Below are 14,153 nucleotides of genomic sequence, written 5' to 3'. Positions count from 1 at the left end.
AATGTTTTGGAAGTGTTGATGGCAACATATGTACAAATGGGCTCCATACTATTGATGTATGGATTGTTATAAGAGCTGGAAGAACCCCCAATAAAATGATTTATTAAAATTATAAAAAAAGAAGGAAAGTGTCAAGATTGCACCTTGTTCAAGAGAGAAAACAGGTGAGACTTGCAGTGAACAGTCTGGCAGGGGAGGGAGGCACCTACCTGGCCTCTTTTGACTTCTCCATTGCCACAAGGCAGGGGCTTAGGTGTGCCTCCCCTCCATCTTTCTTCCCTTATGCTGATGACAGCCATTCCTCCCACGGCATGCCGCATCTCTTCTGGGAAAAGTAATTTCTCGAAATGGTCTTATAGAGCTCGTAGGCAATATTCAACCTTCAAGGAGGTTCACCAGAGGCGTTAACAGGTGACCACGAGGCCGGATCAGAAAATGTGATCCACTGGTCCACTGGTCCACAGCAGCACCTGTACACCAGCAGCAGCCAAGTGTTTCTTCCATCCTCGACGCCTCAGCCTCGTGGTCCCTTGGCCTCTGCCTCTGTGGGCCAGGACGTCAGTGCGCTGCCCCGCCCCACAGCCTCGAGGTCTGGGTGCTGCTTCTGTGTTCTGTCTCCTTGCCCTTGGCGTCTGCCTCCACGACTTCTGACAGCAAGCTCGAACAGGCTCCATTTCCCATGGTGCTGGCAGCGCTCTCTCTGCAGCTGCTTCAAAGCTGGCTCATCCAGATAGCCGGGCAGGTGGTGACTACAATGACCAGTGCCCCTGGCGAGTGTGACGCATGTCCTCTTTGCACCACCGTCCATCCACTCATTCGGCAGGAGGTACAGAGACCTGGGTAGAAGAGGCATATGAAGAAAGGTCACTCTACCCCAGACCCGGAAATACAAGGCAGACCTGTGAGTTCCGGCTCTGGCAGGTTTCAGGGTACAGAGTGACATGGAAGAAACGATAGGGACACAAAGGGGGAGGGTGCATTTTCTTAGGATCCTCTGTAACAAAGGTTTAAATTTTAAAACTTGAATTAGTGCCTAGTACCAGATGATTAATTCCAGTCCTCGAGATTTGATCTTTTATCTAGTGTCTTCCCTGTCCTGCACCCCAAGGTTTTCAATTGCATGTGTGGTGTGAGCAGGATTGCTGTGCCTCCACCACTTTTCTTCTCTGGGTCCTGTTGTCATTGTGACCCAAACTACTGTCACTAATCATGGAGAAGTACCATCGCTTTTCAGTTTAGCATCATACATTCGCTTTTTGTTGTCTTGCTATGTTTGGCAATTTTTGTGTTGTTTTTTTCACAAAAGGGGAAAGGCCAGAACTGTGTAAGTTGTGAACTGTTTATACTTCGTTTCAACAGCTGGCAGGTGTGGGCTTGGTGCAGTCTGTACACCAACATTGTCTGCACAAGACAGACAGATGGGGAGACGGTGCACGTGGGGTGCCTTTGGGTGGCAGAGTAGCAGTGCCCCAGGGGTTTTCCAGGCTTTCATCTTGGGGGATGGCTATTCCCCTCACTAAAGGATTCCTGTCCTTAGAACAGTTTAATTATAGAAGTTTCTTACGTAGTCAGTTCATCTAAAGTATTTAGGACCTACTTTAAGGTAAAATAAATGTTGTGTTTTTTCTTTCAGCAGCTTTTGATTGCTTCCATGCAGTGAACACTTTTCCCAGCGCCGACTGGTATTGGTACAGGGCTGGCACAGTGGGTTCAGTTGTGAGGATGGCGCAGGACCAGGGGGCGGCATTATGTTCTGTTTCACAAGGGGTCTCCATGAGTCAGAACTGGCTTGACGGCACGAAACACTACCAATAACTGGTATTTCTGAGTATAGCCTTTTATTTTTATTGTAGCCTGCACCTCACAGACGGATATGCAAGACAGATACGGATAATTAGAAATGAACACATTCGGGGAATCTATCACAGTGATCGACATAACCCCCCCCTCCTCCGGGGGACGGACAACAAGAAAGTGGGTGAAGGGAGACAGCGGTCCGTGTAAGACATGGAAAAAAAAAAGATTTATAAATTACCAAGAGTTTATGAGGGAGGGTGGGAAAGGGGGAAAATGAGCTGATACCAAGGGCTCAAGTAGAAAGAAAATGTTTTGAAAAGGCTGATGGCAACATATGTACAAATGTGCTTGACACAATGGATGGATGATGGATTGTGATAAGAGCTGTAAGAGCCTCCAATAAAATGACTTAAAACACAAAAAATAAAAACCCACAAAAAAGTTATATACACACGCTTGTTATTTCTGTCTCTCTCTCTCTCTCTCACACACATACACACACACATCATACTACTTGTAAAAGAAAACAACAAAGATACACACACACACACACACACACACACCACACTTCCTGTAAAACAAAGCAACAAAGATGCATCCCTTCCTCCATGGAGTAACCACTGTCCTTACTTTCGTGATCCACGGTCCAGAGTCTCTCTGTCGTGATGCCGCCCTTGGTGCTTGGAGTTTATTCTGCCTGCCTCACTGGCACCCTGTTCAGGCGTGGAGAGGCCTGCCCCCCTGGGTGTCCTAAGCCGTTACCTTAGCTTGTTCAGGCTGGCATCTTTCCGGAGGCCTCCCGCAGAGCAGCCCGTGGGTTTGAACGGCAGAGCCTCCTTTTGTGCCACTGGGCCCTGAGAAGCACACAGAGGTGACCTTTTCCCAGTAGCTGTGAAGGTTGCACCCCTCATCTCCCATGGCGGGTGTGCTCACAGGGGCAGTTCTAGAGCTCTCCTTTGCTGGACTTGACATGTATCCGTGGGCAAATTATTAGCCGTAAAACCCTTTTCAAGGATTGACAACGATTGGCTTTCTGTGTAAGTTTTTCTTTTACTCCCACCAACAGTTTTATTGGCGTATAATTGATGTATCAGACAATTCAATAGTTCATTTGTTCAGTCATATCAAGGAGAATTGTACAATCACCACCACATCAATTTTAGAGCACCTCCCCACCCCCGTGGTTAAATCAGCTTTAAAATGAATTCTGCAGCCACAATCCATTCTAGTGCTCCTCCACCTTCATTATTTACTCCCGAAATCCCCCAGCTTTTATGTTCTGTTGACCGTTTATCCCATTACATGCTTTGTACTCTTAAACATTTCACAGCTCTTCCAAATCTTTCTCATGTGCTGTCTTTCTGCTTTTTGAAAATCTTTTTTGTGACTTGTATTTTTGCAGGTCATCATGAGTCCATGCATGCAATGTGTGTAGCATGCATAGGAAAATGACCCTTGAGGGTGGTTACTTGGTTTTGGAAAACTGGTAGAGCATGGCATTGCTTGCATAAAAACGATGCCATTGTATTACATTAGAGAGAATGGCACATGTATGATTTCAACTGTTTGTGATGTGTTGAGGTTTCCCTTACAGCTCAGGATGTGTGCACTGCAGGGTAAAGAGTGAGCTTGGCTCCTGTTGGGCGACGAGGTTTTTTTCTCTCCAGGAGAAGGAAGATGTCGGTACAGTCGCCCTCCTGGGTGGGATCACACTTTTGTCCTAACTTGCTTTCACGTGTTTTGAGTATTCCTTTTTTAAGGCATACACATGTTTACATGGTCTTCCCCTTGTTTATGGGAACTTGGGTCCTTGTGATGTAACCTCTAAACCCAGACAAAACCCTGCAGTCCTGCTTTCTGCCCAGAGGCTGTTCTGTGTGCTGTTCGTCCAGGCCTCTCTGCGGTCCGATATGAGTGGGCACCTCTTCCCTCCTTGTCCTTTCAGTCCGTCCTCCACTTGACTTTGGGGAGGGGTCTTGTCAGATCATTGCGCTTTGTAAAACTTGTTTTATAGATTGTTCTTTCAACTCGTATTTAGTCCTTTCAAAATTTTTGAAGTTGTTAGTATAAGTTGAATACACAGCTCCCGTTTTATTTTGGACTCTTTCCCCATCTGTTCGCTGTTCATAGTTTTCTTACTGCCATCAATTTTTTCCTATTTTCTATTACTGTTTCATGGCTACTCTAATAACTACAACATGAATATTTAGCGTATCATGTTTATATTTATACCCTTCTTCCAGACAGTGCCAGGACCGTAAGACTGCTACACTCCCTTCCTTCCTGACATATCTGCTGCCGCCATTAATTTTAATAGCGATCGTTTTCTCACGATAAGGTTCTGTTGTTTGTACACATTTATTTAATGTTACCCGTACATTTAAGCTATTACCTGCACACCTTCCCACTTTTCAGATGCCAAACAAATGGAGTGACGTTTGTTCAGCCCTTGTTTTATAATTTCCTGTAGTGAGGGTCTCTGTTGGTGGTCAACGTTTCTTAGCTCTGGTTTTGAAAATGTTTTTTATCAGCTCTTGCTATTGAAACTAACCTCCTTTCCCTCCCTCCTTACCACCCTCCCTCCCTGCTTTCCTTTGTGTATAATTGTAGATTGACAATTCTTTTCCACTAGCATTTGAAGATACCTAACTGTCTTCTGGCTTGCTTAAGAAGTGGGGTCTCTATTCAGTCAGCTGTGGAGCACTGTGGCTATGTGGAAGGGGATAAGCTGCAAATCCGAGTGGGCTTCTCAAGGGCTCCCCTCCTGTCACCTCCCTGCCATACGCACTCACACGCACACTCAGCCCCCAGCTCAGACCAGTGAGGAACCTCCATTTGACTCCCCACCTGTGTGAGCCCCCAGCCTTGCCTCTCAACCCCCTGTTCATCTCGCTGGGCAAAGGTGCTTGAGGCACAAGCCATCTGCTGTGTTCCTGACACCTCTCACGGTTCTTACCCACACCTGTTCTAGCCTCAGAACTGGGTGCTGGCGTATGGTTGCTTTGAAGAACTTGTGTCCATTCGTTTGATAGACATTCATTTTAGCTGATTTCAGGGGAGTTAGGTTGTCCAGACATTGAGTCCTCTATCTTGCAAGAAATGGAAATCCTGCTTTCTGGGTTCAAGGATTGACATAATCCAACACTGGATTATGCAAAATAAGCTCCAGGTGCTTTGAAGATTTTTTATTTTTTTTTGAGAGGACACAATCTTAGTTTTATCAGACCAGGAGCTGTCAGAAGAACTCATCGATATGTTAGATGTTAATCTTGCTATTCCTTGTTGGAAAAGTAGGCATGCCCGGGTGACAGTAGGAAAGCCACCTTTTAGTTCATTGTGCCTACAGTACATCCCGTATACCTTACACCGTTCAGGTAGAGTACTTCTTCCGGGAAAAGCCTCACTCACTTTTCTCATCATCATCGCTTCACTTCTCATGATGGGATGACATAGGCCCGTGATTAAAATAACAGGTTATTTGTTTAGTCCAGTCATCCCTTCCAAAGAGTTAATTAGGCAGCAAATAGCACCGACCTCTGAGCTTGTCTGGTGTCCCCCAGGAAATCCCAGAGGGACGAAGGGAGCTAGTTCAGTCATGGCAACTTGATTTGGCCCGACAGCCTCCTCCTGGAGTTCACCAGGCACAAGGGTGACACACAGCCCGCCCCGGCCCTGAGGCGACACTAGTTGTGGCCTTTGAGAACTGGGAATGAGCCTTGTAGAGACTGGCTGACTATTGCCAGGTATTTGAGGAGCTCCCAGCACACAGCAGCTCCCCTCCCGGCCAAGCCCCCACCCGGCCCTGGGAAAGGTTCTGAATATACTAAGACATAAGACAAAGAGTAAGACGTGTGGACAAAGACATCACACTTGTACCTAATGAAATCAAGTGTGGAGGACTTCGCTTCTCTCTGTGGGCAGATGGCTGATGTAGAGTGAACCTTCACACTGGGACCCTTGTCCCCCGAGAGAGCAGTGCTTCCCAGGATGGCACCTACCAAGGGAAGCTTGAACAGCAAGGGGTGGAGGGGACAGAGCTGGGTGGACAGGCCTCAGCCCCACAGGACAAGAGAGAGGCGTGGAACGGAGCACCGAGGCATGCCCAGTCCATTCTTCCCAAGTTGGCCAAATGGATGAAGCATTTCAGATCTCGTGGGAAGCGTGCACAGAGGACCCACTCGATTCCTTCGAAGCTTGCTTTTAAGCGCTGTGACAACGGTCTGCTTGCACCTGGTGGTGCAGAGGTTAAGCACTGAACTGTTAACCACCAACGGTCTGGGGTTTGAACTCATCCACTGTCTCTGCAGGAGGAACACTTGGCAATTTGCTCTAGGAAAGATTTCAACCCAGGAAGCGTTACGAGGGCAGGGCAGCACAATGTCACAGGGAGTCAGAAATCAACTCCTGTGCACCCGGCATCTGGACGGTCGGGAACAGCTTCCTTCCCAGGCTGCACTGGGTCATGATGCCCAGGCAGGACCTTCTTGAGGCTCCCCCGATGGCTTCTAGATGGCCTTCCTGCCTGTTCAGGTGGTCTTTCCCTCTGGCCGGTTGGCGCACCAACCAACCACCAATCACTGGCCCCGAGTGACTTTGGAGGATTTCTCAACTTGCCCCTTGGGATTTAAGAACGCCCTCCCAGAGTTTCTGTTGTGTTTCTAATGTTTGTTCCCCAGAGTTGCATCAGGCTTTTGAAAAACCAAAATACGTAGAGACTGATGTTCTGCTAGGCTTAATAATAACCAAGTGATTCTGTTTTGAAGAGTTTTAAGATGGCCTGAGGGAGTCCCCACACCCACCTGAAACGCAGAGCTCCCATGCAAGGAGAGCGTATCTCCTCCTGGCATCAGGCCACTTTCCGCAACAGTCGTGAAGTGGCATCAGTGTATCTCAAAATGTGAAAATAAAAATAACAAATTATCAAGGGCTCACGAGGGGTGGGGCGGGGAAGAGGAGCTGATACCAAGGGCTGAAGTCGAAAGAAAATGTTTTGGAAATGATAACGTCAACCTATACACCAATGTGCTTGACACAATGGATGGATGGATTGTTAGAAGAGCTGCAAGAGCCCTCCAAAAATGATGTATTAAAGTAAAAAGTATGTAAGTTATCTCATACTAAGCAACACCATTTGAACCTCCTTGTCCTCTGCCTCCCCTCTAGGAAGAGCGCGTTGTGAATCACATGGCAGCTAAGATCGTCGAGAACGTCTGCACCACGTCCTCGGCGCAGGCCCAGGGCTTCATTACCGGGGAAGTCGGGCCCATCTTATGGTTTCTCTTCAAGCACTCCACGGTTGATGCGCTTAGGATCACAGCAATCTCGGTGAGAGGGGTATCCCTTGGGGGCGGTGTTCAGCCGGTAAAGTGTTGGGTGACTAACCACACGGTCAGCAGGTTAAACCCACCAGCTTCCTTGTGAGAGAAAGAGGACGTGGTCAGCACCTGTACAGATTTAGTGTCTTGGACACAGAAAAAGTCCCTTCTCTTTCGTCCTCTAGGATCACTGTGAATCAGAATCATAATGGTGGGTTTGGATTTGGTGGTATAACAGTTAAGTATTTGGCTGCTAACTGAAAGGTTGGTGGTTCGATCCCAGTCCGAGATTCCACAGGAGCGATCTGGTGATCGGTTACACTCACTCGGGTTAAAAAAGGCACGGTGTTAATAATCACAGGAAGCCCGGCAGAAAGAGTTCAAAGTCTACCAGTAAATGATCTTGAATGAAGCATCCTTGAGTCTTCTCCTTAAGGCGCCCATTTTAATCGTGGGCCTTTAAGATCACCAGTCTTGTTTTAATTGGGTTTCTGATGTCCTTTTTCCCTTCATACTTTGCATGCTTTCTTTTTTTTTTTTTTGGCAAACTGTTCTCACTGAAGTTTCAGAACTGGTAGCAGTTGCTTTATCTGGCACATGAAACTCAACAGTCTCATCAGTAGCTTCTTACGCTTTGTTGTTCCCATGCATCGGATCATTGCTTAAGCCCAAACCCCCTGCCAGTAAGTCACTTCTGACGCACAGTGACCCTGCGTGAGGTTTCCGGGGCTCTAAGTCTTTACAGAATGGACAGCTTCATCTTCCTCTCTCAGAGCAGCTGCTGAGTTTGAATCCTTCATCTGTGGTTAGCCGCTCAGTGCCTCACCCACAGCTCCACCTGGCCTCCTGGAGTCATTATAGAAATCTTGCCAATTACTGTGGATTACCCCTTTCCCCTCTTTTGCCCCAGCATCTTATAGAGGACCCCATGATACAGCGTTTCCTTTCATTTGTGGGGTGAGGATCAGTCTGATGCTTCCTCATGATCCATCCGATCAGGGCTTCATTGTCAGGTGAGCTGTTCTGCACAGCGCACCTGCCTGTCAGGAGACACATGATTGCAACCTGTTTGGTATTTTGTGGGGAGATGGTCTGTTAGCTAGACCAAAAGGTAGCCTATTTTGAGATGGAAGAGCTGATTCTATGCCTCACAACAATTTAAACCTTATTCGAGAGCCATACCTCTATTTTTACAAACAAATGAAGCCAGCATTATTTATCTGAATAATATCCTTCAAAAGTTTCTTCAATTTTACCTTAGAGCCACACGTACATACTAAAGGAGCTGCAGTTTACAGACCCCTGAGCTGGGCAGTATTCTGTACCCCATTCAACCTCTTTAGCATCAAAAGGTGACTCCTGTCTGGATCACAAGCCTCCACCGTGGCGATCAGATGATCTTCCCTCTCTTCTATATCGGGATTGTGACGAAAGGTGTGGGACAGGCTTGTATCCTGCCACCACACTAGTTCAGTCTGTATGCTGAGCACATCATCAGAGAATTGGGATTACAGGATGAAGAAAGTGGCATCAGAATTGGAGGAAGACTTATTAACCACCTGGACTACGCCGAGGACACAGCCTCTCTTGCTGAAAGTGAGGAGGTCTTGAAGCACTTGCTGATGAAGATCAAGGATTGCGGCCTTCGGTGTGGATTACAGCTCAATGTAAGAACTGGACCCATAGGTAACACCATGATAGATGGAGAATAGGTCAACGTTGTCATGGATTTTGTGTTGCTTGGATCCACAGTCAATGCTCATGGAAGCAGCAGTAAGGAGATTAAAAGACAAGTTACATTAGGCAAATGTGCTGTAAGACCCCTGTAGAGTCCTATTGAAAGGCAAGGATGTTGCTTTGAGGACTAAGTTGTGCCTGGCCCAAGCCATGGTATGTTCATTTGTCTCATATGCATGTGAAAGTTGGACATTGAGTGAGTAAAGAAGAACTGACACATTTGAATTGTGGAGCAGGAGAAGAATATTGAAGCGCTAGGGTCTGCTGAAAGAACAAGCAACTATCTTGGAAGAAGGACCACCAGCGTTCTCTTTAGTCAAGCATGGCAAGAGTTCATCTCACGTACTTTGGACATGTTGTCGGGAGAGACTAGTCCCTGGAGAAGGACATCGTGTGTTGAAGAAGAGGGGCAGTGGAAAAGAGGAAGGGCCTTGAGGAGATGGGTGGACACAGTGACCGCGACAGTGGGTTCATGCATGGGAACGTGAGGATGGTGCAGGACCGGCTGTATTTGTTCAGTTCAAGATATGGTCACTGTGGATCGGAACTGACTCCATGGCCCCTAACACCACCACCACCAACAACAATCACAACAGCAACATGGCATATCTTATTGGTGAGGTATCTGTTTAGATTTTTATTGCTGCTAATTTTGTAATTGGGTGGTTTTCTCAATGTTGAGGTTTGCATGTTTTCTTTGTCTATTCTGGATACAAGTCAGGTAGCGTTTGCATATACTTTTCCCCAGTAGGTGGCTTGTCATTCTTCTAATCAAACTCTTATTTTGATAAGTAATTATTTCAAAATCACTGAAGACCCGACCTGGGCTGTGATTTATAAAACACACACAAAAAACTTCATACAATACAGGGACTAATGTGCTTTCACGACTCCACAGCCTCAGAGCTGCTTTGGAACTTTCAACAGAGTTTGATATTCAGAAGTGAATAATTAAGGGTTGTAGTCTCTGTGAGCTCTTAAAAATGGACGCGGCTTTCTGGTTGCCTGCGTATTGCTCTGAAACCTACTTATAAGCATTCTAGACAAATCCTTTACCAAGAAATTTCCCTCTGATAATTGGGCTGGGATTTCATGTCAATAGAATTCAGTTCTGCTCTGCCAGCTGCTCCAAGGGTTCTTATAGTGCTAATGAGACTCACTGTTTTGCAGTGCCGAATTCCCCGCTGTGAGGGCCCATGACTTTCTTAAAACTGTGATTGTAGTATGGTCTTTAGGGACTCTTCTAACATGCTTTTGAAAAATGTAGATTTGAATTAAGTGAATAACAACAATTTGGTTTGATTTCATAAGTAACAATTAGAAAAATATTATAAATACAAGTTTTAGAACTTTTGTAATTTTTTAAATCAGAACCAGATTTCTCTTTAGTGACTTCATTTTCATATTCTTATTTTCATCATTAGCTCTTCCTGGTTTTTCTGTTTATTTTTCTTTCCCTTAAATAATTTGGATTTTAAATCTGAAGAACAACCTTTCTTATTTTCTAGGCCATGGTGTTTAGCTTATCCATCTGCAATAAAGAGGAGAAAGAAGAGAGACTTAAGTGTCTTTGAAATATGTCCAAAGTATAGTTCAATTTTTTATTGCAATATGATCTATTCTTATGTCTTTATCTGAATATAAATATCTGATGTGCGTGTGAAATAGTAACTGATTATTGAGACAAGGCTGTTATACGTCCCATCCATATTTACATGAAGTCTTTTGTGTTTTTAGGCAGCATTATTCAGGGGAATCATCAGGAGATGGGGTGGCACAATAGCCAAAACTGTGGACTCACACCTGGTGGCCTCGTGGTTACATGTTGAGCTGATAACTGTAAGGTCTGCAGTTCAAAACCACCACACGCTCCTAGGGAGCGAGACGGGCTTTCTGCTTTCACCCAGCGTGACGGGAACTCACAGCGCAGGTCTCCCCTGCCCTGCAGGGAGTCTGTGAGTTGGTGTTTATGAATGGCAGTGGGTTTGGAGGGGTTTTTAATAGACTTAAACATGCCGGGGTCACGAAGATGACACAAGACCAGGCACCCCTCTGTTCTGTTCCTCAAACGGTTAACCATGAGTCAGAGACACCGTGCTAACAACAACATTTAGTTAATGCTTTGCAAATGCTCATTTTCTAGAACATTTTGCTTACTCAAGTAACTTCAGATATAAATAAATACATTCATAACTAATAAAGCAAACTTTCCTATATGTTTACTTTCATGTGATTTGGAGAATTCCTGGCATAGCCACTGGCATTGGAATGTAACGTGAAACAATTACTATTCAGGCAACATGTATTTATTTGAAAAAAATTGAGTGGCACTGTCTTAGTTACCTAAACTCAATGTCACTGAGTCAATTCCAACTCATAGTGACCTTATAGGGCAGAGTAGAACTGCCCCTGTGGGTTTCTGAGGTGACATTTGTAGTTAGGAAACAGGTAGAGCGATCCTTTCTCACGTTTGACCTGCCTGTCTGCTACTCCCTTTTCAAAGTTCAGCATCACTCTGTTCCTGCACCTTTCGTGTAAGTCAGCATTGGCTCCATGACTGTAGATTTGGTGTTAGGGTTTTCCGGTTGTTGTACTATTGTTTTTTGCCCTTTCCCAAGCACAGTTCATTGAGTCTGCATTTATTCTAACCTTTAGAAGTTCTATTAATCTGTGATTTATAAATTAGTAATTCAAGGGCAGAAATTCAGTCTGATGGCTCTGAGGTTTAGCTGTGCAACTTACTAGCAATGTGTGTTCGTCGGGGTAGACGAGAGAAACAAATCCAGAGGCACTCACATGTGTATAAGGAAGAGATTTACATACAAGAGCAATTGAATATTGAGAAAATGTCCCAGCCCAGTTCAGATCAAGTCCATAAGTCCGATATTAGCCCATATGTCTGATACTGATCTATAAATTCCTCTTCTGACTCACGAAACACAAGCAATGACACCTAATGCATGAAGATCACAGGCCAGTGGGTGAAAAGTCTTGTGGATCCGGTGGCAGTGGAAGCATCTCAGTGCTGGCAGGGGTTTCCAGGTGGCTTCTTCAGCTTCAGGACTCTTGCTGCATCAGCGTAGCTCCATCAGGCTCGCCATCAGTGATGTCTCGCAGGGAGTGAGCATGTGTCCCGCATCCAGTGAGCTATTTATCTCTGTAGCACCTCCAAATGAGGTCATTACTCTGCGACCTGATTGACAGGCTAAACACTGCCCCTTCACTCTTAAGTCTCAAATTGACAACAGATTATGTAAGCACCACACTATGCAACTCTGGGCAAGTAACTTAAGTGTTCATGCCTCAGTTTTATTATCTGCAAAATGAGGATGGCAGTACCTTTCTTCTATGCTGTCAAGAGGATTAAAGGGCATCATTCTCAGATCGTGCCCCTTATAGTCAAACGATGTTCACTATTCACTGTGACTTTTCTCAGCACTTAGCTTAGTGCTGCTGCCAAAAAGGTACACAATAAAAATATTCTTTATTATTTAAAAGTGATGTATTTCTATTAATAGAGTGGTAAATATATGCATTAGTTAACTTATTAAGTTATATGGTTATTGTTATAAAGCTGTGTAACATTTTAAACAACTAGTGTTTACCGGCAGTTGGATTATTAGTATTTTTTTAATATCTGCTGAACTTTCCCAACTTTGTATGCGTGTGTGCCAGAAGAAATAACACAGGAGCAAGCCCCTTCTGCTCGTGTCCCCGAGGGCCGTGTTATCTTCCAGGGCCTGTGAGTGGACTCGGATCCGCCTGACTGTCTGTTCTCCTGTCTCCCCAGGCCTTGTGCAGAATCACTCGCCACTCTCCGGCCGCCTTCCAGAACGTGATTGAGAAGGTGGGCTTGACCATGGTGCTAAGTTCCCTGGCCTCTGCCATCTGCAAAGTCCAGCAGTACATGTTGACCTTATTCACTGCGATGCTGTCCTGTGGGATCCATCTTCAGAGACTCATCCAAGAAAAGGTTAGATTGCACCTGATGATTCTACTTTAAAAAAAGTTATAATTTTCCTAACTGGTAATATTTCTACAAACCTCAGTGCCACAGAACATTCCCCTGAGATAGGATTCTTAATGAATAACATAAACCTCCAATAGCCAGATTCTGCCTGACTGTCCTCGTGTTAATGATGAAAGATTAGAAGTGTGATGAGCCTTCCCTGTGTGCTGTGGCTTGGAATCGACTCGATGGTAGTGAGTTTGGTTCGGGGTCTCGGTTCCCTGGGCGCTCGCATCCTCCAGCTCCGTCTCCCTGTCTCTTTTTTCACATATTTTGCCTTTGAGAGGAGTCCCTTCCTTTTTCTTCTGATTCCGACTGGCTTGCATTCGTTCCTGTGTCTGCTGCTTTACCTATTGAGAGGACCTTTACAGTCCTACTCCTGTTTTGCATTTAGTCACGTCTAGTCTTCTGATTGTCTTTTATTTTGCATGCAATGAATGACCTTTACACATATTCCAGTTACATCACAAAGCTGTGTAGCCATAAAGGAACCTCTGGGGTAGCCTTCCTGTAAGCATCTCCTCCAGCCCCCAGCTGATCAGGGCCCTGGATCTGCAGCATTGACGTCACCTGGGACTCTGTTAGACACGCAGAAGCTCAAACCTGCTGAAGCTGAACCTGCACTTTAATATCAGCTGCAGGTGAGCTGTTTGAATTTAAAGGGTGAGAAGCCCTGTCCTAGAATGTTAGGGGGGAGTGGGGTGTGAAAAAGTAGACCGTGGCTATGGAGTCATGTAAGTTTAGGCAGCAATGGGTCCAAGTTAGAGTATTTTCAATAGCATAACTTCTCCTGGATTGTGCTATACAGATGTGTCTTGTGAGCTTTCATCGGGGGTCGGGGGTTAGCAAGCAGTATTCTCTGAACTGATTGGATTCATTTACCAATCTTTTTTGGCGGGGAGAGCATCTGTCAAATGGGAATTTTGCAGAATATGGTCAAGGCCCTGTTGGCCAGGAGTGAAATGGGACCACTTAAATGAAAAGTGTGGTAAGAAACTTCTGCATTTAATACCACACCATAAAACAATTAATAGTAAAGGTTGAACATTCAATAATTAATTAGAATAATTGTCAAGTCAATATGATCTGTGAAAGTCCGAATAGAGAAAAGCCATGTCTTGCATTTAATTTACTCTTAATTAGTCTGATTTAGATCCTTCTGAGAATTTTGAGTCTTAGAGCAAATATATTTTGCCACAACAGCCCGTTTATCTTCTTGTTTGTTTGCCATAGAAATTTTCAAGTCATTAAACATTAATATCATTAGGAAAATGCACCACTTGAATACTTTTCTT

General features: G+C 45.1%; 1 protein-coding gene across 1 annotated transcript in view; it reads left to right on the top strand.

Moving 5' to 3' along the window:
* Window positions 1-14,153, top strand: part of ULK4 (unc-51 like kinase 4) — a 606,607-nt gene that overhangs the window by 85,982 nt on the left and 506,472 nt on the right. Inside the window, exons 20-21 of the mRNA XM_030886939.2 lie at window positions 6,961-7,122; window positions 12,640-12,822. Coding sequence (XP_030742799.2) covers window positions 6,961-7,122; window positions 12,640-12,822 — 345 coding nt within the window. The remainder of the gene's footprint in view (window positions 1-6,960; window positions 7,123-12,639; window positions 12,823-14,153) is intronic.

The sequence above is a fragment of the Echinops telfairi genome, unplaced genomic scaffold (genome assembly GCF_000313985.2).
Source record: "Echinops telfairi isolate 266 unplaced genomic scaffold, ASM31398v2 ScPeMD7_4225;HRSCAF=4972, whole genome shotgun sequence".
Lineage (NCBI taxonomy): Eukaryota > Metazoa > Chordata > Mammalia > Afrosoricida > Tenrecidae > Echinops > Echinops telfairi.
This window is presented reverse-complemented; position numbering and strand designations above follow the sequence as displayed.